The sequence below is a fragment of the Simochromis diagramma genome, unplaced genomic scaffold (genome assembly GCF_900408965.1).
Source record: "Simochromis diagramma unplaced genomic scaffold, fSimDia1.1 OVJJ01000603.1, whole genome shotgun sequence".
Taxonomy (NCBI): Eukaryota; Metazoa; Chordata; class Actinopteri; order Cichliformes; family Cichlidae; genus Simochromis; species Simochromis diagramma.
The window spans coordinates 22,464,239-22,481,902 of NW_024387414.1; the positions used below are offsets into that span (position 1 = coordinate 22,464,239).

Sequence of the window (17,664 nt, forward strand, 5' to 3'; positions counted from 1 at the left end):
TTATATCGCCTTTGGGCTTTTGGAGCCTTGACCTGACTTTTAAAAAATAATTGGAAAAAAAGCACTATGCTGCTAAAAAAAAATAGATATTTGCAAAATTCTGCCTAAATATGTATTTTACCTGGTTAATGTGTGTGGCGGGGCGTGGTCTGCAGCGCCGCTGCAGTGGAGTCGGACGCACCTGAGCGGCACCCAGAATCACGCCTCGCCGCCTTAACGTCTGTGCCATTTATGCTGTTGTGTTAATATGTGTGGGGCTGTGAGCTGAAAAGCTACAGCCGGCTGTATGCGTACAGCAACCGTGTGTGAAAAGTGGTCAATAAAGAGATGCTGAAAAGCATGTTCAGGCAAACATCGTCGGGTCTGCCGTGGTATGTTTACAATGGGACTTCTGCTCCTGAACCTCTGCGCACAGCGTCTGCAAATCGGGGCTGTACGAAGTCACTTTCATCTTTACGCAGAACTGTAAGCTGTCGTCTGTGAGGCGTGAGCGGTGTTTGTTTTTAACATAGTTCATGGTGGAGAATAGCTGCTGACATAATGTGGATCCGAAGATCCATAACTGGCCCACCTGGAGTTGAAAGTCTCGATAAATGCGTTTCGGCGGGTATACCGGCTTCCACGAGTGTGACGCTTATTTTGAGCGATGAAAAAATAATAGAATATAATTTTATTTTTATATTTCGGTGTCACAATAATCTTCCAATTTAGAACTACAAGTTAAAAAAAGAACTAAACACAAATAAAATACACTTCAGCTAAATACTTCAATTTTTTTTCCCAAACCACCCGGAGCCGCAGTATAAGGACAAAAGAGCCGCATGCGGCTCCGGAGCCGCAGGTTGCCGACCCCTGATCTAGACTATAAGAAGTAGATACAGTACGGTACTTCTGTTACACAGTTACACATTATATTATTAGCTATACTTTTGAGTCAATCTCAGATAAATTTAGTTATGAAAATTTACAACTGATTGAATTGATGAAAATGCTATTAAGTTTGGTTTCTGTAACACTGCAGTGACATCAAGGCGCTTGGTATTTTGAGGTAGAGACCCTACTTCTGGTCTCAGGTATGCTTAAAAACCTTTAAATTGATTAAAAATCCCAGTCTGCAATTAATACAATACAAAATACTACATAGAGTGCACTATACAGGTCATCGGATGTTCAAGATGGGCTTTACATCTTCCAACAACTGCTCACACTGTCAAGGCAATACACCAGACAATTACACTCACGCTCTTTGGTTCTGTCCACCAGTGCAGAAGTTTTGGCGCGAGATATGTGAAGACTTATCAAAGTGTCTGAAATGTAACATTCCAACTTCCCCCTTAGTGTGTTTGTTAGGCAGCTTAGATAATGTTACTTCAGAAAAGAATATAGCCCATATGGTTTTCACTGCCCTATGCATAGCCAAGAAAACTGTCCTCATGAACTGGAAAAATAAAAACAATCTTAATTCTAACCAATATAGAAATTATCTATTAGATTACATTAGTCTTGATACAGCCTCTGCCACCACATCAGATCAATTGCTCTGGGCTCCTTTGATCAGCTTCATCACCTAGTGGGGGTGGGGGGTCATAGTTTGGTCCCGCCTTCACTGTTGTGATTGGTGTGGCGGTAGGGACAGGCTTAGGGCGTCGGGGGGTTCCCCGGAGGCATCTTCCTTGGGGGGCTCAACCCGGGGTAGCGGTCATGTCCGGGTGGGGGCTCTTTTGGCTCTCGGGTGACTGTTTCCTCGTGGCTGCGTGCAGCGGGGCTAGGGGAGGGTCTGTGCTGACGGACGTGGGTTACTGACCTGGTAGCCTGGCTGCCCCTGGGTGGGTCCGGGATGGGCGTGAGGTTCTGGGGGTGCTCCGTCTCTGGGCTGGGGCCCGGGCCGGGCCTCGGGGCCTTGGGTCCTGGTTTGTGTGTCGCCGGGGTTGTGGGCGGGTGGGTGCATGGGGGCCCATCCCTGGCGCGGGGTGCCGCCGGTGCGTCGAGCCGCCTGGGGGGCTCTTCAACTGGTGGGGGAGATTGTCACACCTTGCAGGAGCTTTCCTCTCCTCAGGAACTCTCTGCAGGAGGGGGAGACACAGGAGAGGTGGAGGAAGATCTCAGCCTGGGCGTCTATTGTCTCATGTAGTCTGGAAGATGAATGGATGGTGGGGTGGGTGCAGTTTTCTCTGTGGTGGGGTTGGGTGGACTGTCCAGGGCTCTGTGGAGCCGGGGGGCGCTACTGCACTGGGCCCCGGTCTGATGGGCCTGGGCCCCCTTTCCCTGGCGGGTCGCGGAGGGTGGGAGTGCCTACTGGGGTCAGCGGGGGAGCTGGCCCCAGGGAGGGGTTACCTGCCCCTCCCTTCCTTCCCTCCCCATCTCCAGCTGCCTCCCTCTTCCCGCTCCTCCACAACCACCCACACATGCAGGGCCTTGGAGTAGGGGTATGTCAACAGGGTGCAGAGGAGGCTACCCCCCCCTCTGTCCCCTTCTGGCTGCCTCTGCCTCAATTTTATCCCACAACTTAGACATTCACATTATTCACACTCTCATTACACATACATATAGGATCTTGGGGGTGGGCACAATCACGGAGTCCAAATTACCATCAGGGTGTATACCTCACCCCTGACGTCGTTGCCCACCTCTCAATTTTAAATACACTTAGTCATTGAGGGCCAGCAGGAGGGACTATGCGCCTACCTGCTGCTCCTTGGCAGGTAGCTCCATGCCCTCCTGGGTTTTAATTGCACCTTAGAACACATATGCATCAACACTACAATGAGCGGGTGGAGGGAGGTTTGGAGTCTTCTCCCACCCCCATTCTCTGCGGCCTGCTGGAGCGGGGGGGCTAGGAGGAGGAGTTGGCCGTCCGACTGCGGTCTGGGGTGTGGGGCCTCCCTGCTGCTGCGGAGTCGGGGTGGTCTGCCTCTCCCCACCGCAGGGAAAAGGGTAACACCACCTGGGTCTGGGTGCAATTCCCCCCTCCAGGGGCAAGGGTACCTAGACCCGGTTTGTAGAGTACGCTTGGGGAGTGTGATTGTGTGTACAGCGTCTCTTTATGTCTGTCTCCATGTTGGTTGAGTGTGGAGTAAGTGCCTATGAGAGCATGAGGGTGGGAATGGATGTTTGTGTCTGTGTGTGCCTGTATGTCTGTGTCTATATGTCAGGTTGGGTATCAGACGCCACCTCTCTGGGGACATCTCAGGCCCTCCAAGGTTTGGAGGCCTATCTCCACCCACCACCACTTCCCCTGCCAGTGGCGGACTCCCTCAGGTGTCGGTGCGTTGGTGGTTCTTTGTGTCTGGGGGTGGACGTCTGGGTACACACCGGCTCACTCCTTGGCGGCCGCTTATCGGGGCCTGGAGCCTGGGGCTCGCTCGGGCCACTCCGGAGGTGGGGTGGCCCCGGCCTCTCGGCCTGGGGCTCGGTCACTCAGGCACAGCTGGCTGCCGGCGGAGCTCACGGGCGCGTCACTGCAACTCCCCCTGGCTTCTGCTCCGCGGCTGCTGAGTGAGCCCTCATCTGGGACTCTCCTCAGCTCTTACTGGGACAGTGGCGCGGCTGCCCCTCTGTTGGTCTTCCTTGGTCTCTTGTGTTCTGGGGGCCTCTGGATGTCTGGAGTCTTGATCTCCTCCATACCTGCTTCATGCCCTGGAGGACGGGGCTGTGGCTCCCCACACTCCCTAGCAGATCGTTACATGGAGAAACCTTTGGAATGCAAGCATGCTGATCCACACAGGTATGCACACAGGTGTACACACGGGTATTCACAGACGCGGACTACAGCTTTCTTGGCTGCTGCCTCAAAGCACATTGTGCGCTGTCTATCTTGCGTGCTGCACAATATCGTTTATTATTTAGTAACTATTGATATCTATGACTAGCTAGTTTATTGTGATGGTGCTTTGTTTTCTTTATTATTATGTTGCTCTTTGTTGTTTGCTGTCTCCTCTGTTTGTTTGTTTTTTGTTTGTTTTTTCTTTCTCCATACAGGTGACCCAGGAGTTTTTTGTTTTTTTTTTGTTTTTGTTTTTTTGTTTTTTGTTTTTTTCTCTCTCTTCCCCCCCCTTCTCACCGTCTCTTCTCCCCTTTGGTTTTCTCTCTTTCTCTCCCTCTCTTTCTCTCATTCATTCCCCCTGTCCTATTTATTAAAAAAAAAAAAAAAAAAAAAAAAAAAAAAAAAAATGACAAAGGATGAACTGAAGCTCTGCCATCACGTAATGTCGCATACTGCTGTTTCTGATGTCATTTAAAAAAAAAAAAAAAAAAAAAAAAAAAAGAGGTAGAGACCCTACAATAATACAGAGAAAGCCCCAACAATCAAATAACCTCCTATGAGCGACAGAATTGGCGACAGTGGGAAGGGGAAAAAAATTTAACAGGAAGAAACCTTCAGCAGAACTAGGCTCAGGGAAAGGCTGAGCGGTTTGGGGTGAGGGGAGAGAGACGGGGAGGGGAACGGAAGCATGTGCTATATACGCATGTGGAGACTGAAAAACCCGAGTGAAGAAGCATCATAGGAAGTCCCCAGCAGCCTAGTCCTATTGCAACATAACTAAGGGAGGATTTGGGGTACCTGATCAGTCCTAACTATATGCTTAATCAAAAAGGAAAGTTTTAAGTCTAATCTTAACAGTAAAGAAGGTGTTTGTCTCCTGAATCTAGAATCTAGAAGCTAGATCTAGAAACTAGAAACTGGTTCCACAGAAAAGGGGGCGTGAAAGCTGAAGACTCTGCCTCCCATTCTACTTTTAAAACTTCTAGGAACCACAAGTAAACCAGCAGTCTGAGAGCCAACTGCATCTTTGGGGTGATACAGTGCTATGAGGTCTTTAAGATAAGGTGGGGCTTGATTATTTAAGACATTGTATGTGAGGAATTTAGGAAAGAGGAACAGGAACAAACACCACCCATCTCTGTAAGCAATGCAGACTCTGCACCCGGTTGATCTTTTCTAAGTTCAGTAATCCAACATTCAGAAGCAGGTCTGAACTAAAGAGCAGCTTTATTGCTTAGTTTACAGGTCATAAAGCAATTTACTGTAAAGCAGGAACTCAGGAATGCTAAATCGGGTGACAGGGAAAACTCCAAACAGACGGCTCACACAATCAGAGGGGATAAGACGACAACAACGGGGACAAAGAATTAAGGAAACTGAGGACTTAAATACACACAAGGAAGTCAGGGAGATTAAACATACCAGGGAACACAGATGATCTAAGTCTGACTAATGACACAAGGGAAGAAAAACTGAACACGATGCACACCGGATAAGTGACTATCACAATAAAACAGGAAATCACTAACACTGATTCACAGTGATATGACAGAGGCAAGAGAGAGCAAGAGACAGCGAAAGAGACATGGAAACATAGGGACAAGACAGACTAGATATGAAAGGGAACTGACTCAACTAAACAAGGAGCAGAGAACTAAGAAAACTCAGAAGCATTAGGGAAATACCTATCTTAAACCTCAGTCCAGAAATAACTAATAGTCTCAGGAAAACACAAATTACTGTCATGGTCACAGACCCAGGATCATGACAATTTGACCTTTTGACTTTTAGTCACAGAAAATAAATTATTTTCTTTTAGCAAAGTCATTTACAGAATGTCTTATCACCATTCATACACTAGAAATAATGATTTACATGCTGTAAGTTTGAGACTCAAGTCAAAGCACTGGCATGTCTTCAGTGTGTCTCATGTTCTTGAGTTATAACTACATGTCCAGCTGTGCATCTGGCACAATCACAGCTGCCCATGTAATGCCACAGGAGTTGTGAGAAAGAGGATCTGTCAATAAATGTTAGGGCTTTTGAAGCTCTGATCATCACACCGTTAAAGCGGAGCAGACAAATGAGAGCCTGGCTGATGCAACAGCTTGAAAACATTGGTGAGAGAATTTGTGTCTCTCAAATGTCATGTTTCTATACAGATTAAGTTTCACTACAAGCAACGAAGGCTTATATACATTATACAAAGCAGCTCAGAAACTAGATCATTCATGAGTGCGTTTATTATAATATCCTAATATAATCTCCATTTTAGCACATTTGATGCTAATATGTTGCTATACCAATATAGTCCATACCCATATCCATATCAGCTAATCCTCACTAATCCACAAATTACTGATCGTTTACAGTTTTTCTGATTTTGTAAAACACTAAATCCCCTTTTCAAAACCAAATGCTCAGTGTCCTTAACCAATTTATTAAATCACTCAAAGCCTTAAACAATTTATAGTTAACAAGTCATTGACTCATTCCCCCCCCCCCCCCCCAAAAAAAAAAACAAACAAACAAACAAAACAAACAAAAGCAAAACATCTGTAAAACACATTTAACAGTGATGTATTGTACGTATGATGCGTGATGGTAACCACAAGTGGCAATGGTAAGTCCTGATAAAAGTTAAAAGTTATGGATGCCAGCTATGGATGGAAACAAATCTGAGAGGTGGGGGAGGTGAGGCAGTGGATGAGGAAAAAAGCAAGGCCAGTAATTTCAGAGGAAATTTAAGTAGCCGTGACAGACCAGGTCCTAGTTGGTGGAATGACAACGAGGGAATCGGGACAAAGACTACAATCCAATCTCAGCAGATGCTCTGTGGCCACCATTATCAGGAAATACAGAGAAGATAACAGGTCCTTTAAAACAAGGCAGCGAAATACAGAAACACAGAGGTGCTAAAGACAGTTTCAGTTTTGAAGGCACCAACAAGTGTCAGCCTTTTATCTTTCAAACATGTCCTCAGCTCAGCATGGTGCACAAGGAGGAAGTGTTGGGCACTCTCTTTGAGGAGGATGACAGCAAAGTCTGCCCTGTGTCCTGGCTTTGACCTGATGCTGACCTTATCAAATGAATTGCATGTTGCCTTTGATTTTACAGTTAAATTTAGAGTCTGTAATGTCCTGTCATGTCTCAGTGTGACTGATAAAATCCAAAGACGATTGTGGCCTGAATGTGTTTGTGTTTTATTTTGACTGTGTGTGTGGTATAAACAAATTGTTTTGCTTTAGGGTATCTTTTAGCTCACCGGGTTAAGCAAGCGACCCATACGACATGAGGCTAATGCAGCAGCGCGGGTTCAAGTCTGCCCTGGGCCATTTGCTGCATGTCTTCCCTCTGCTCTCACTTTCCTGTCATCTCTCCCCTCTGTTTCTGTCATAATAAAGGTGGAAAAGTACTAAAAATATGAAAGAAAGATTTTATTTGGCTTTGAGTATGAATAAAACAGGTTTAAAGAGATTCTTTTGATTACCCAGAACAGACACAGGTCTTATGAATGTAGCTTGAATACTTTGTTTTATGTATACACCAGAATATTAATTTTCTAACAAAAATACTAGTTTTATTTTGCAAATGATAGAGTTAAAGTGTTGTGACACATTGCACATAATAACTTTATCCTTTTTTTTTGTTTTAATCAGTGGGATGCTATCACAGAGATGGATGAACAGAACAGACCTATACACACCTTCCAGGTTTGCCATGTAATGGAGCCAAACCAGAACAACTGGCTGCGGTCTGGGTGGATCCAGCGACAAGCTGCACAGAGGGTCAGGACTACATCACAAAACTTGTGCAAAGACACACACTTGAATAGAAATCTTTGTTTGTGGTTTTGACATTGCCCCCAGGTTGAGAAAGAGTCACACTCCCTGGAGGAAGTTCAGTCTTCTGTATAACCTACCGGGAAATACAGACAAATAGCTATAAGAACCTGACACTTTGCTTGGGAGAAGGACCGATTTCTATTACAGTCAACACAGAGTCTATTGTAACAAAGATATAGTAAGATTCCTTCTGTGCACATTGGCTGGTGGGAAACACAACTATGTTGCTGCACCAAGTTTCACATTTACCTCTTTTTGTAGACTGAGAATTGCCCGCGTACAGACTGTTAAATCAATGCACTCGCTCGAGGGGACTGAGCCGTCTGGCATCATGACTTGAAATAGTGGCTTCTTGATAGAAGAATGATCTGTCCACTGAGCTTCAGGGGAGGAGTAATGATTAGCCAATCAGTGCCATGGGCAAGACTAACGCCATTGTCAAGCTGTTTAAAGGTATCGTGTGCCACCACAGCAGCCTGCGCTCACTCGGCTTCTCCACCCTTGAGGCACGGCTACTGCACAACAAATGGAGAAACATGCTGAACTGTTCTTACTTTGCTCGGTGTCGCTCATAAAAACAAGTTTGTTAGCATGGCTCTGCATCAGTATTAACTTAAAAATTATGCAAGATTTTAGTGGATATGTTGATCTAAAAAATACTTAGAGAGTAATAAAAATAGTCAAATGAAGCACAATTTGAAAGTATAAAGCAATAATCTTCGTGTTTCTTATGGGGAAGGGGATTTTTTTTCCGTATGTGCTAATAGAGTCCTATTATGTTTGCATTTTTGCTTCTACAATATCCCCTTAAAGTGTGTCCTCTCTTCTTCCCAAAACCATTTAAATTTTGTCTGTAGAAGAAAAAACGGAGTTACGGTGATTTGAAGAGAGCTTGTGAAATGGGCTTCGTTTTATTAAATAAAGGGCTAAACATAAACACACTTGTATGAAATTATTGATGGTTATTATACTGACGTAATTGTTTAATCTATGTTTTACCTCAGGTATATGTGGAGCTGCGTTTTACACTGAGAGACTGCAACTCCATCCCTTGGGTTTCTGGTACTTGTAAGGAAACCTTCAATCTCTTTTACCTGCAGACAGACGGGCCGCTCCCCGACAGCACACGCTTTCGACCTACTGACTATGCTAAGGTTGTCATGTTTTTATTCTTGTCATGTGACAGAACTGTCATTGTGTGACTTTACGTGAGTAAAGCGTGTGTTTGGTTTAAGGTGGACACCATAGCAGCGGATGAAAGCTTTACACAGACCGATCTTGGAGATCGTGTCCTTCGACTTAACACCGAGGTCAGGGAAGTGGGCCCCATCACACAGACGGGATTCTACCTGGCCTTCCAAGATGTGGGAGCTTGTATTGCTCTTGTGTCTGTAAAGGTCAGTGAACAGGGTTGCATGACTCAGTCTCGCATAGACTGGGCATAAACTCAGTATTACTTCTTTAACCTGAACACTGTGTTTTCCTCTTTCACATAAGGTCTTCTACAAACGGTGCCCCTCAACTTTAAGAAACTTGGCCGCGTTTCCTGAAACAGTGCCACAAATGGACTCATCCTCTTTGGTGGAAGTGAGAGGTTCGTGTGTGGAGAATGCAGAAGAGAGGGACACGCCCAAATTGTACTGTGGTGCTGATGGAGACTGGCTGGTACCACTGGGCCGCTGTGTCTGTAGTATTGGCCACGAGGAAATGGACGGCTACTGCCAAGGTGAGAAGCAGCTCGAGATGTATCTCTGAGTGTGTGTGTGTGCGTTTGTGTGTGTGCCTGTCTGCACTCATTTTAGAGAAGTACGGTATGCTAACAGTGTGCTAAAAAAGCAAAGAGAAGAGAAGAGAAGAGGAGAGAAGAGGAGAGGAGAGGAGAGGAGAGGAGAGGAGAGAAGAGAAGAGGAGAGGAGAGGATGCGTCATGCTCACAGATCTCCAGGGCCTCCCAGTCATCTGCAGGAGTTTGACTTTACAGGACTGATATTCCCTCCTCTCGTTCTAAGATCCTGCATCCTTGTCTGATCCTTTCCATCCCCATTTCTCTTCATCCCTTTTCAGCCCCGCCTCCCCCTCATCATCGTCTCGTCTCTCTTGTCCACTTTGTTTACTCTTCGCTTCACTCCCCATTCTTTCTCTCTTCTTTTATTTCACCATTTCAACTCACACTCTCACTTTCCTTCGTTGCCATCCTTTTCTGCTACGTGATCACAAACAATGCAAATAGGAAGGGATTGTGTGTATCACTTCAGAGAATCATTACTTTGGCTCTCATGAGATCCCTCTCTGGACTCTGTCAATTATGTGGCTGAAATGGGAAAGTAATTTCTTGTAAAATGAAACCGTTTGTGGATTTCTGGTATTTAGGTCTGATTTTTTTGCCCTTTGATACATAAAAATGTACAGAAGCTTCTTGTTAGGATGCTTCATTTCCAATTAGTCCAATCAAAATAACCTAAATGTGATCCACTGAACAGATTACAAAGGACTTAAAGAAACTGTTTACTTGTTTCAGATGGTCTTTGGCCTGCTCTCTCAATTAGACACTGATGGAGGGCTAGCTGGCTATTTGCCTTCATTTGTTAGTTTCACAGCTAATTTAGCTCACACCTAGTTTTTGCTAAACCTTTCTTCAACCTTCCCTTTCATTACAAGACTCAGACTTACTTGTAATTATGGCAGGAGCTAAATTGAGCCACAGCGCATGATTACAATTGAAGAGCACTCCGTGTTCCTTACTATATTTTATAGACTTACAGCTGATTGGGGTGAAATTCATGTAGTAACCCTGTGGTGATGTAGTTACTCAGAGCATTACAGAGAGAACTCCAGCAGTCATTAGTACAGCTGATATGTAGGATAGGCTCTAATATCGCCTTTATTTGCTCCTCGGGTGTAATTTTTTTTCTTTTTATCTTCTTCTCTTTTATCTTCCTTTTATTTATCTTTTCTCTCTCACTCGCTCTCAATCATCTCAAGTTAAACAACACAGAAGCCTGTCAGGAGAGATTCCCGATGAGACGCCAGCTTAGGAGCAGCACTCTCATGGTGTCCCTTTTATATGTTCTCCATCTCTGCTCTCCTTTTTCATCCCCTCTGGCTGCCAGTAGTTGCTTCTCTCAAATGTACTCAACCCACTTGGCAGTTGAAAAAGATGTCTGTGTTAGCGTGTTTTATCACAATGTCTGATCCTCACTCTAATAAACCTAAACTGACAAATGCTGTTTACAAATTTAACAAATCAAATTAACTATCCAGAGATATGAAAGAACTGTGAAAGAAGAATAGTGATGAAATGCACTCACCAGCCACTTTAATAGGTATACCTACTCAATTACTTCTTAATGCGAATATCTAATCAGCCAATCACTTGGCAGCAAGTCAGTGCGTTAAGGCATGTAGACATGGCCAAGGTGACCTGCTGAAGTTCAAACCAAACACCAGAATGAAGAAGAAAGGTGATTTAAGGAACTTTGAACCTGGTTGCTGGTTCCAGACGGGCATTTGTGTACATCAGAAATTGCAGATCTGCTGGGATTTTTCCACAAACAGTCTTGAGGGTTTACAGGAAAGGGTTTCAAAAAGAGAAAATATCTAATGAGCAGCAGTTCTTTAGGCTGGGATGTTGAGGGATAATGGCCAGACTGCTTTGAGCTGATAGGAGTGCAACAGTAACTCAAATGACCACTTGTTAAAATCAAGGTAAGCAGAAGAGCAACTTGTTGAACCTTGAAGCAGATGGGCTCCAGCTGCAGAAGGTCTCACCAGGTGCCACTCTGATGAACTAAGAACAGGAAACTGAGGCTACAGTTCATGCAGGTGTACCAAAATTAGACAGTAGAAGACTGGAGAAACCACACCTGGTCTCATGAGTTTTGATTTCTGCTGCAACAGATGGATAGCTAAATACATCAAATATCATAGATCCATGAACACATGGATGTATCCTGTCTTGTATCCTGCCCATCTGAGCATAGTTTAAACACCACAGTCAATCGGACAGTGTCCATCCCTTTATGACCACAGTGTACCCATCTTCTGATAGCTGACTCCAGAAGGATTATGTGCCATGTCACACAGAACAAATGCATGTTATTGAGTTGACTCAGTAACATGCATTGGCCTCCACAGTTACCAGATCTAAATTTAATAGAGCACCTTTGGGATATGGTATAAAGAGAGATTTGCATGTGCCAAATCTGCAGCAACTGTGTGATGCTATCATGTTACTATAGACACTGATCTCTGAGGACTGTTTCCAGTACCTTGTTGAATCTGTGCTGTGAAGAACTAGTTCTGAAGGCAAAAAGTTGCAACCATGGACTAGCAAGCTGTAACTAATGTGTTTTTCCTGTGATTTCTTTAGCAGCAACATCAGCTTTAGCATGCACGGCTGCATGCACATAATACTTAAGCAACAACCATGGTGACATTAAGGTTAATTAATGCGAGTGCAGATGAAGGCTATGATGCAGTCACTGAATTCTCATATGTGGTACATCCTGCAATCAAAAGCATCGTAGGCATAAAAAAAAGCTTCAACATATACCAACAACATCTTAAAAAATAATTAAATGATTAATAAAATAACTAATTAAATTTCACTTGTTAATAACTTTTGCGGGCTGTAACTGTGGCATATTTCAAAATTTAACTTCAATTAGTAAAATCAATTAGTAAAATATTTGATCAGGTTTTTTTGTGATCATGTAGTAAGTACTACATCTATAAATCAAACAAAAAGAAAGAGGCAGGCTGAGCATTTACCAAAAGCAGTACCCTCCTGTGTGTTGTCTTTGCTTCGACTGGGCCTTTTCCCATCTCTGCAGCGGATGCATGAACATGAAACGAATATTGATCTTATTATCAGATTGTCTGAAGGAAAACAAGTGCATTTCCCAAAATGGGTGTTCCTCTTAGACTCACGCATCTACTGTAGGGTCCCTAGTGAAGGAAACCAGTGTTGTTTTTTTCTTTGCTGCGGTTGTTGCTGTGGTCAGAAACGTCAGGTTATTTCTATCAGGGATGGTCTACTGTGGAAATCTGAAACAGCGAGAGCGTCAGCGAACTTACCGTTAGGGTTTAAAGTGGTGATGAGTAGAAACAATGCATAATGGCATGATAATTAATGATTTATGACCAATCACCCCTCCAACCCCCCATCAATAATTTCCATAGGTCCGTCAGAGCATATGCAGTAATGAAGATGTGCACTTTGCTTGGAGTTGCAGGAAGTTTAGGCATGAACTTGCGATGACTTCTGCTTTCTCCTCGTTTTCATTTTGGAACACTGCTTCAAAGGGTACTGTGATCAAAGCTGTCTGAGAGGCAGCATGGGGAAAGAGCAAAAGAGGGAGAGAGGGGGGAGAGCGAGAGAGCGAGGGCGAGAGAGAGAGAGAGAGAGAGAGAGAGAGAATAGGGAAAGCCCCAGCCTCCCAAATATAAGCAGAGCTCTGCACTAACACGTCCATCTTTCCCTCCCAGCTGCCTAAACAAAGGCATCAGCGCTTATCAAAAGCTGCTTTCCACCCCAATAGCATTCTGCCAGACTGTTCTGACATCTCAATCGAGTGTCTTATTATTCTATTCCTTTCATTCGTTGTCAGCCACAAGAGGATTACTCAGAGATAGGCTGGTTATATCATGACCTAGATAAGGCAACATCATAGTGCTAATGCTATTTGTTCCACATCCTTTCGTCACAGCAGCATATTCATAAAGAGGCAGTGAATTGTGGGTGAAGCTAATAGAGATGTCTTTTCAGATTTCATGTGAATCAGAGTCGATATGCAGACGAAACCAGAAACCCACCAGTAGGATAAGTGATTAGTCTCAGAAGCTGAGAAATGAAAATATTATGGTTTCAGCAAAATCTTCTTAATTTTCTTAAAAATGCATTGCATTTTTTAATTAAACTCCACCTAATCCAGCACAGTTTTCCTCTTTTTGAATAAAGTTAATGGTAAAAATGCAAATGAAGCAATTTAGGAGCAACATGCTGAAGTTGCTTAGTCTCTATTTTTGTTGCTTTCTGTCTTTTGCCCCTTACCCTGACCATGCCGCAGAGCTACAGGCTTTGACAGTAGGTTGCTCACTGATGACTTCCAGCCTGAAGTTGTGACCTTTAAATTTGAGTAAAATGGAATAGGAAATGAGGAATCGATACATCTCTTAGGTGTGTCTGAGTGTTTGTGCCCCTCTTCTGTCCATTAAGGACTGTGTTTACTCTGGCCTGTAACGCAGCGCAGACGAGAGCATCACTCATTCTCTGTGAACTTCCTATCTGCATATCAAAGCTGAGAGTCCAGGGTAAACATACTCTTCAGCTCCATCTGTTTCTGACAACGTAAAGCCAAGAGAAAACTTCCAACCCCACACATCCAAACAACTCAAAATCTCTTGGTTGGTACGTCATTACATTCCTGCAAGTGTGCAGATGTTGCACTTCACCAAGCTACAGTAGGTTACCTGCTGAAACTTCAACAGTTGATGTGTTTTGAATAACTGTGGATAGCTTCTCTTATCAATGTTTTATGGAACGAATCAAGATGTATAATTCATTGTAGCAATGAAACCACAGAGAGCTATCACCTAATGTTGAATTTCACCTTATCTTAAATCTGTATGTCAGCAGCTTCCAGCTCAATGTTTGGTTTTACTTACTGTCCTTATTAGCAGTAATTTCAGCAGGCCAGCAGCAAAACGAATGGCACTTTAGGATCCTCAGCTATCATCTGATGATAGCCTGTGGGGACAGCGGCCATTATTTTGGGAATTTTTATGGAGCCAGTTGTCAAGGTTTCACCCAAAGGACTCAAATGCAGGACACAGTCGAAACAGTTTTAATGAAAAGAAGTCAGGAAGAAATAACAACAGTGAATGATCAGAGGTCAGTCTTCAAGCTGGGATTCTGATCAGGGAAGTATTTTCAGGTAAGTTGTTACTCTGGAATTTAACATTCAGACGCAGATTTTCCAAGTGGAATAATACTCAGGTACTGTAAGTTTCTTCAGGTAAGTGCAAACAGGAATTGGCGATCCTCTCATCTTTCTTCAGATTTAGGGTTGCAGTACTTGGAGCTCCACTGCTAGCAAGCTTTCAACAGCAGTTGGCGTAAGAGCAGGTCAAGCAGGTATTCAGGTAAGTATTAGAGACCAGTTGGTGACCTCCTGGCAACCACCTGTTGCTAAAATGTATTTTCCCCCAGCTGGCAAAAAACTGGTACAAAAAACAAGGCTTTGTCATTGCTGTGGTCGCTAGCATATTGGTGCGGTCATAGTTTGAATTGAAGTGACGGACATGTCTACAAACACGGTCCAGCTGCTCTCCAAACTGTGAAAAGTGCAACTCAAACAGGAAACAGGGATAGTTTCCTTTCAGCGTAAAATTTGTGCACTTTGAAACATGTTGGCTACAGCAGTGAGGCACAAGTTTTACTTTGAACCTTGCCTGTTTCCAATTTGTGAGGACTTTCTCAAATTTACAGACAAAAATTAAAACAGGTAACCATGGAAATCTGCTACCAACAAAAGTAACTTTCTTTGCAACCTATTTGATCCAGTAAAGCCAGCATCCTCCAGGAACCATTGTCAACCAGTTGGGGAATACACATCTCCCTAGTAACCAGTAGCTGTATCATATCCAAAATGGCTGACAACTTTTGTTGTGCATGATGTAATGTGAGAAACCTCAGTAGCCTAATATCACCCATGCTTATTCACCCAACAGTGCTGGGGGGGCTATGTTGTGGAAATGACAGTCTTCACTAGTGGGGATAGTTACAAAGCTTTCTTCGTTATGAATTAGTGATGCATGTTTTTATTGAACATTTGAAGATAAAAAAAAACAGAAACTCTTGCAGAGGACATAAAGTCAGAGATAGAAACGACAAGGAGCAGGTGCATCTAGTACAGGTAGAGCTGCTGCAAAACCCCACAGAGCTCAGCAGCCAGCGCAACAAATTCTGGATCCTTGGCTTTTAGTTAGTTAGCGTTAGCAGCACATGCTGCGTCTGATGTGAAAGGACCTTTATGCTGCGCACTGTGACTCACAGTCATGGTCCCGGGTCAGCCCTGACTTTGTGTTAAACTAATCCTAAAGTAATAATGTTATTTCTAACCACTGATATACCACAACTTTATCCTTTCAGCAGCTGCTGAAAGTTAGGGGACCTAGCTTCTATCGGATATTTATATAGAGATCCTCCAGCTTCAAACTGTATTACCCTTCAAGGACCTGCAGTTCAAAAAAAGCGCCCCTCTGACAGCCAAACCCATCTGTTCTCTGATTGGATAGTTAAATTTGTGATTGACATGACATTGGCCAATCAGATGAAAGGAAGAAAAATGGGGTCAAATTCGTACTTGTAACTTGAAACTTGAGTTTAACATGTATTTTTTGGCTGAGTCCACACACAAAACTTTTTACAGACACACAAATTCTTTTTACACATACAAATCCTGATTTACAAGTACAAAATATTTATGACCACAATTTGAGCCCATAGTCTCCCTTCAGTGTAATTTTTGATTGTGCAGGATAGTCCCGTAGAGAGTGTAGCCAAATGTTCTTTTGGGCAAAGCTTTTTTCCCCTGTGGGTTCCCGCTCTTTGTTTTGGCCAGTTTTTTATTTTGGGGTTATTTTTTGTTGTTGTTCTTCTGTCTCTCTAGTTTTTACACTTCTTTGTACCTTCCCTCGTGTCCATTGCGATAGTTTCAACAATCTCCCTCTGAAATGCTAACATTTCTGAGTCTTTCTGTTGATGTGTTATTATTCTTTATACTGACCTGATGATTGTTATTCTCTCTGATCTGAAGAGGCCAATCACAACGCTTGTGTGCTGCGTTGATCCAACATTATTACATTTCTCTGGAGGTGCACGTCAGGCTACCGTGTGGGGCTCAGAGGGGTTTGCTATTACTTTGTAGGTTACGACATAGATTTCCTGCTGAAGCATAAAGTGGCCAATAAATGTGAGAATGTACTGTTAAATGGGGAAAAAAGAAGCATATTATTCCTTTTAATAAAAAATACATGACATGAAGGAAAATTACACGACAAATTCCCCCCAAAAAGTGGTAGCAAACAAATAGCATTACTTTATGTGTGTTAGTGTGTGTGTGTGTGTGTGTGTGTGTGTTTGGAATGTTTTTTTCTGACTTTTGGACAGAAATATCAGTATGAGTATTGTAATTGCTTTTTGGTGGTGATCTTCCTAGCTTATACTAGAAAGCAGGGAGCAGCTGGAATTTCAAATGAATCAGTGTGTTTGTTGCCTTTGGCAGGACCTCTGCATGGAGAGAAGGTAATATCCAGATGAAGGTGCCTCAAAAATTGAAGCTGGGTGACAAATTACTCTTCTCATTAGGACCTAAGCAGCAATGTGATTTTGGCAAGGATTTCCGTCTGGATGTCAATCTTTCATCTCATCCTCTTTACATCCAAATTTATGCTCATTTCTTTCCACCTATTTATCCATAGAGTTTTTTCCCACCTCTTCCTTTGTTACATAGTATTTTTGCTTAACTATGCATCACCTGTCATTCAAAGTTTAATGAAAAGCTTTCAACATTGCTACTTAAAGAAATATGGTAACATTTGATGACCTGGTTTCAAGAAAAAATCTATTAGAATGAAAACGACAATCAGTTTTGTTAATCAGGAGAGGATTTGGTTTAATGGTTATCATTTTTTTAAGTTTGCATCATTCACTGTTGGTCAAATTACAGTACGTGGCAAGATAGCTGCACAGCACTTTTCCTCTCTCAGTTCTTGGATTGATTCCAAAGTAAATCCTCAAAGTAGTAAAATATATTCAAAAGCAACATAATTATTGACTTTTCTGCAGCTTTCTTCATTGGAGAATTCAGTTATTGAGTTGCAAGGTATTTTTCTTGGAATTTGCTTGAAGTCATAGAGGGGAAAAAATAGCAACAAAATAGCAGGACTCAGTAGCCCTGCAGTGTCATATATATATAATATGTATGCAGAATGGGGAGAAAGTAGCAGATCCTCACTCTCGGCAGCTCTATGCCTGTTAGAGGCAGGTTATATA

The 17,664-nt window shown here is 43.2% G+C and overlaps 1 protein-coding gene across 5 annotated transcripts in view; it reads left to right on the top strand.

Moving 5' to 3' along the window:
• The window catches only part of LOC120721315 (ephrin type-A receptor 6-like), an 80,874-nt gene that overhangs the window by 31,567 nt on the left and 31,643 nt on the right, over positions 1-17,664 (top strand). For all 5 annotated transcript variants that reach the window (XM_040011561.1, XM_040011556.1, XM_040011557.1 and 2 more), the window contains 4 exons: positions 7,423-7,551; positions 8,613-8,762; positions 8,844-9,005; positions 9,106-9,334. In XM_040011561.1, coding sequence (XP_039867495.1) covers positions 7,423-7,551; positions 8,613-8,762; positions 8,844-9,005; positions 9,106-9,334 — 670 coding nt within the window. The remainder of the gene's footprint in view (positions 1-7,422; positions 7,552-8,612; positions 8,763-8,843; positions 9,006-9,105; positions 9,335-17,664) is intronic.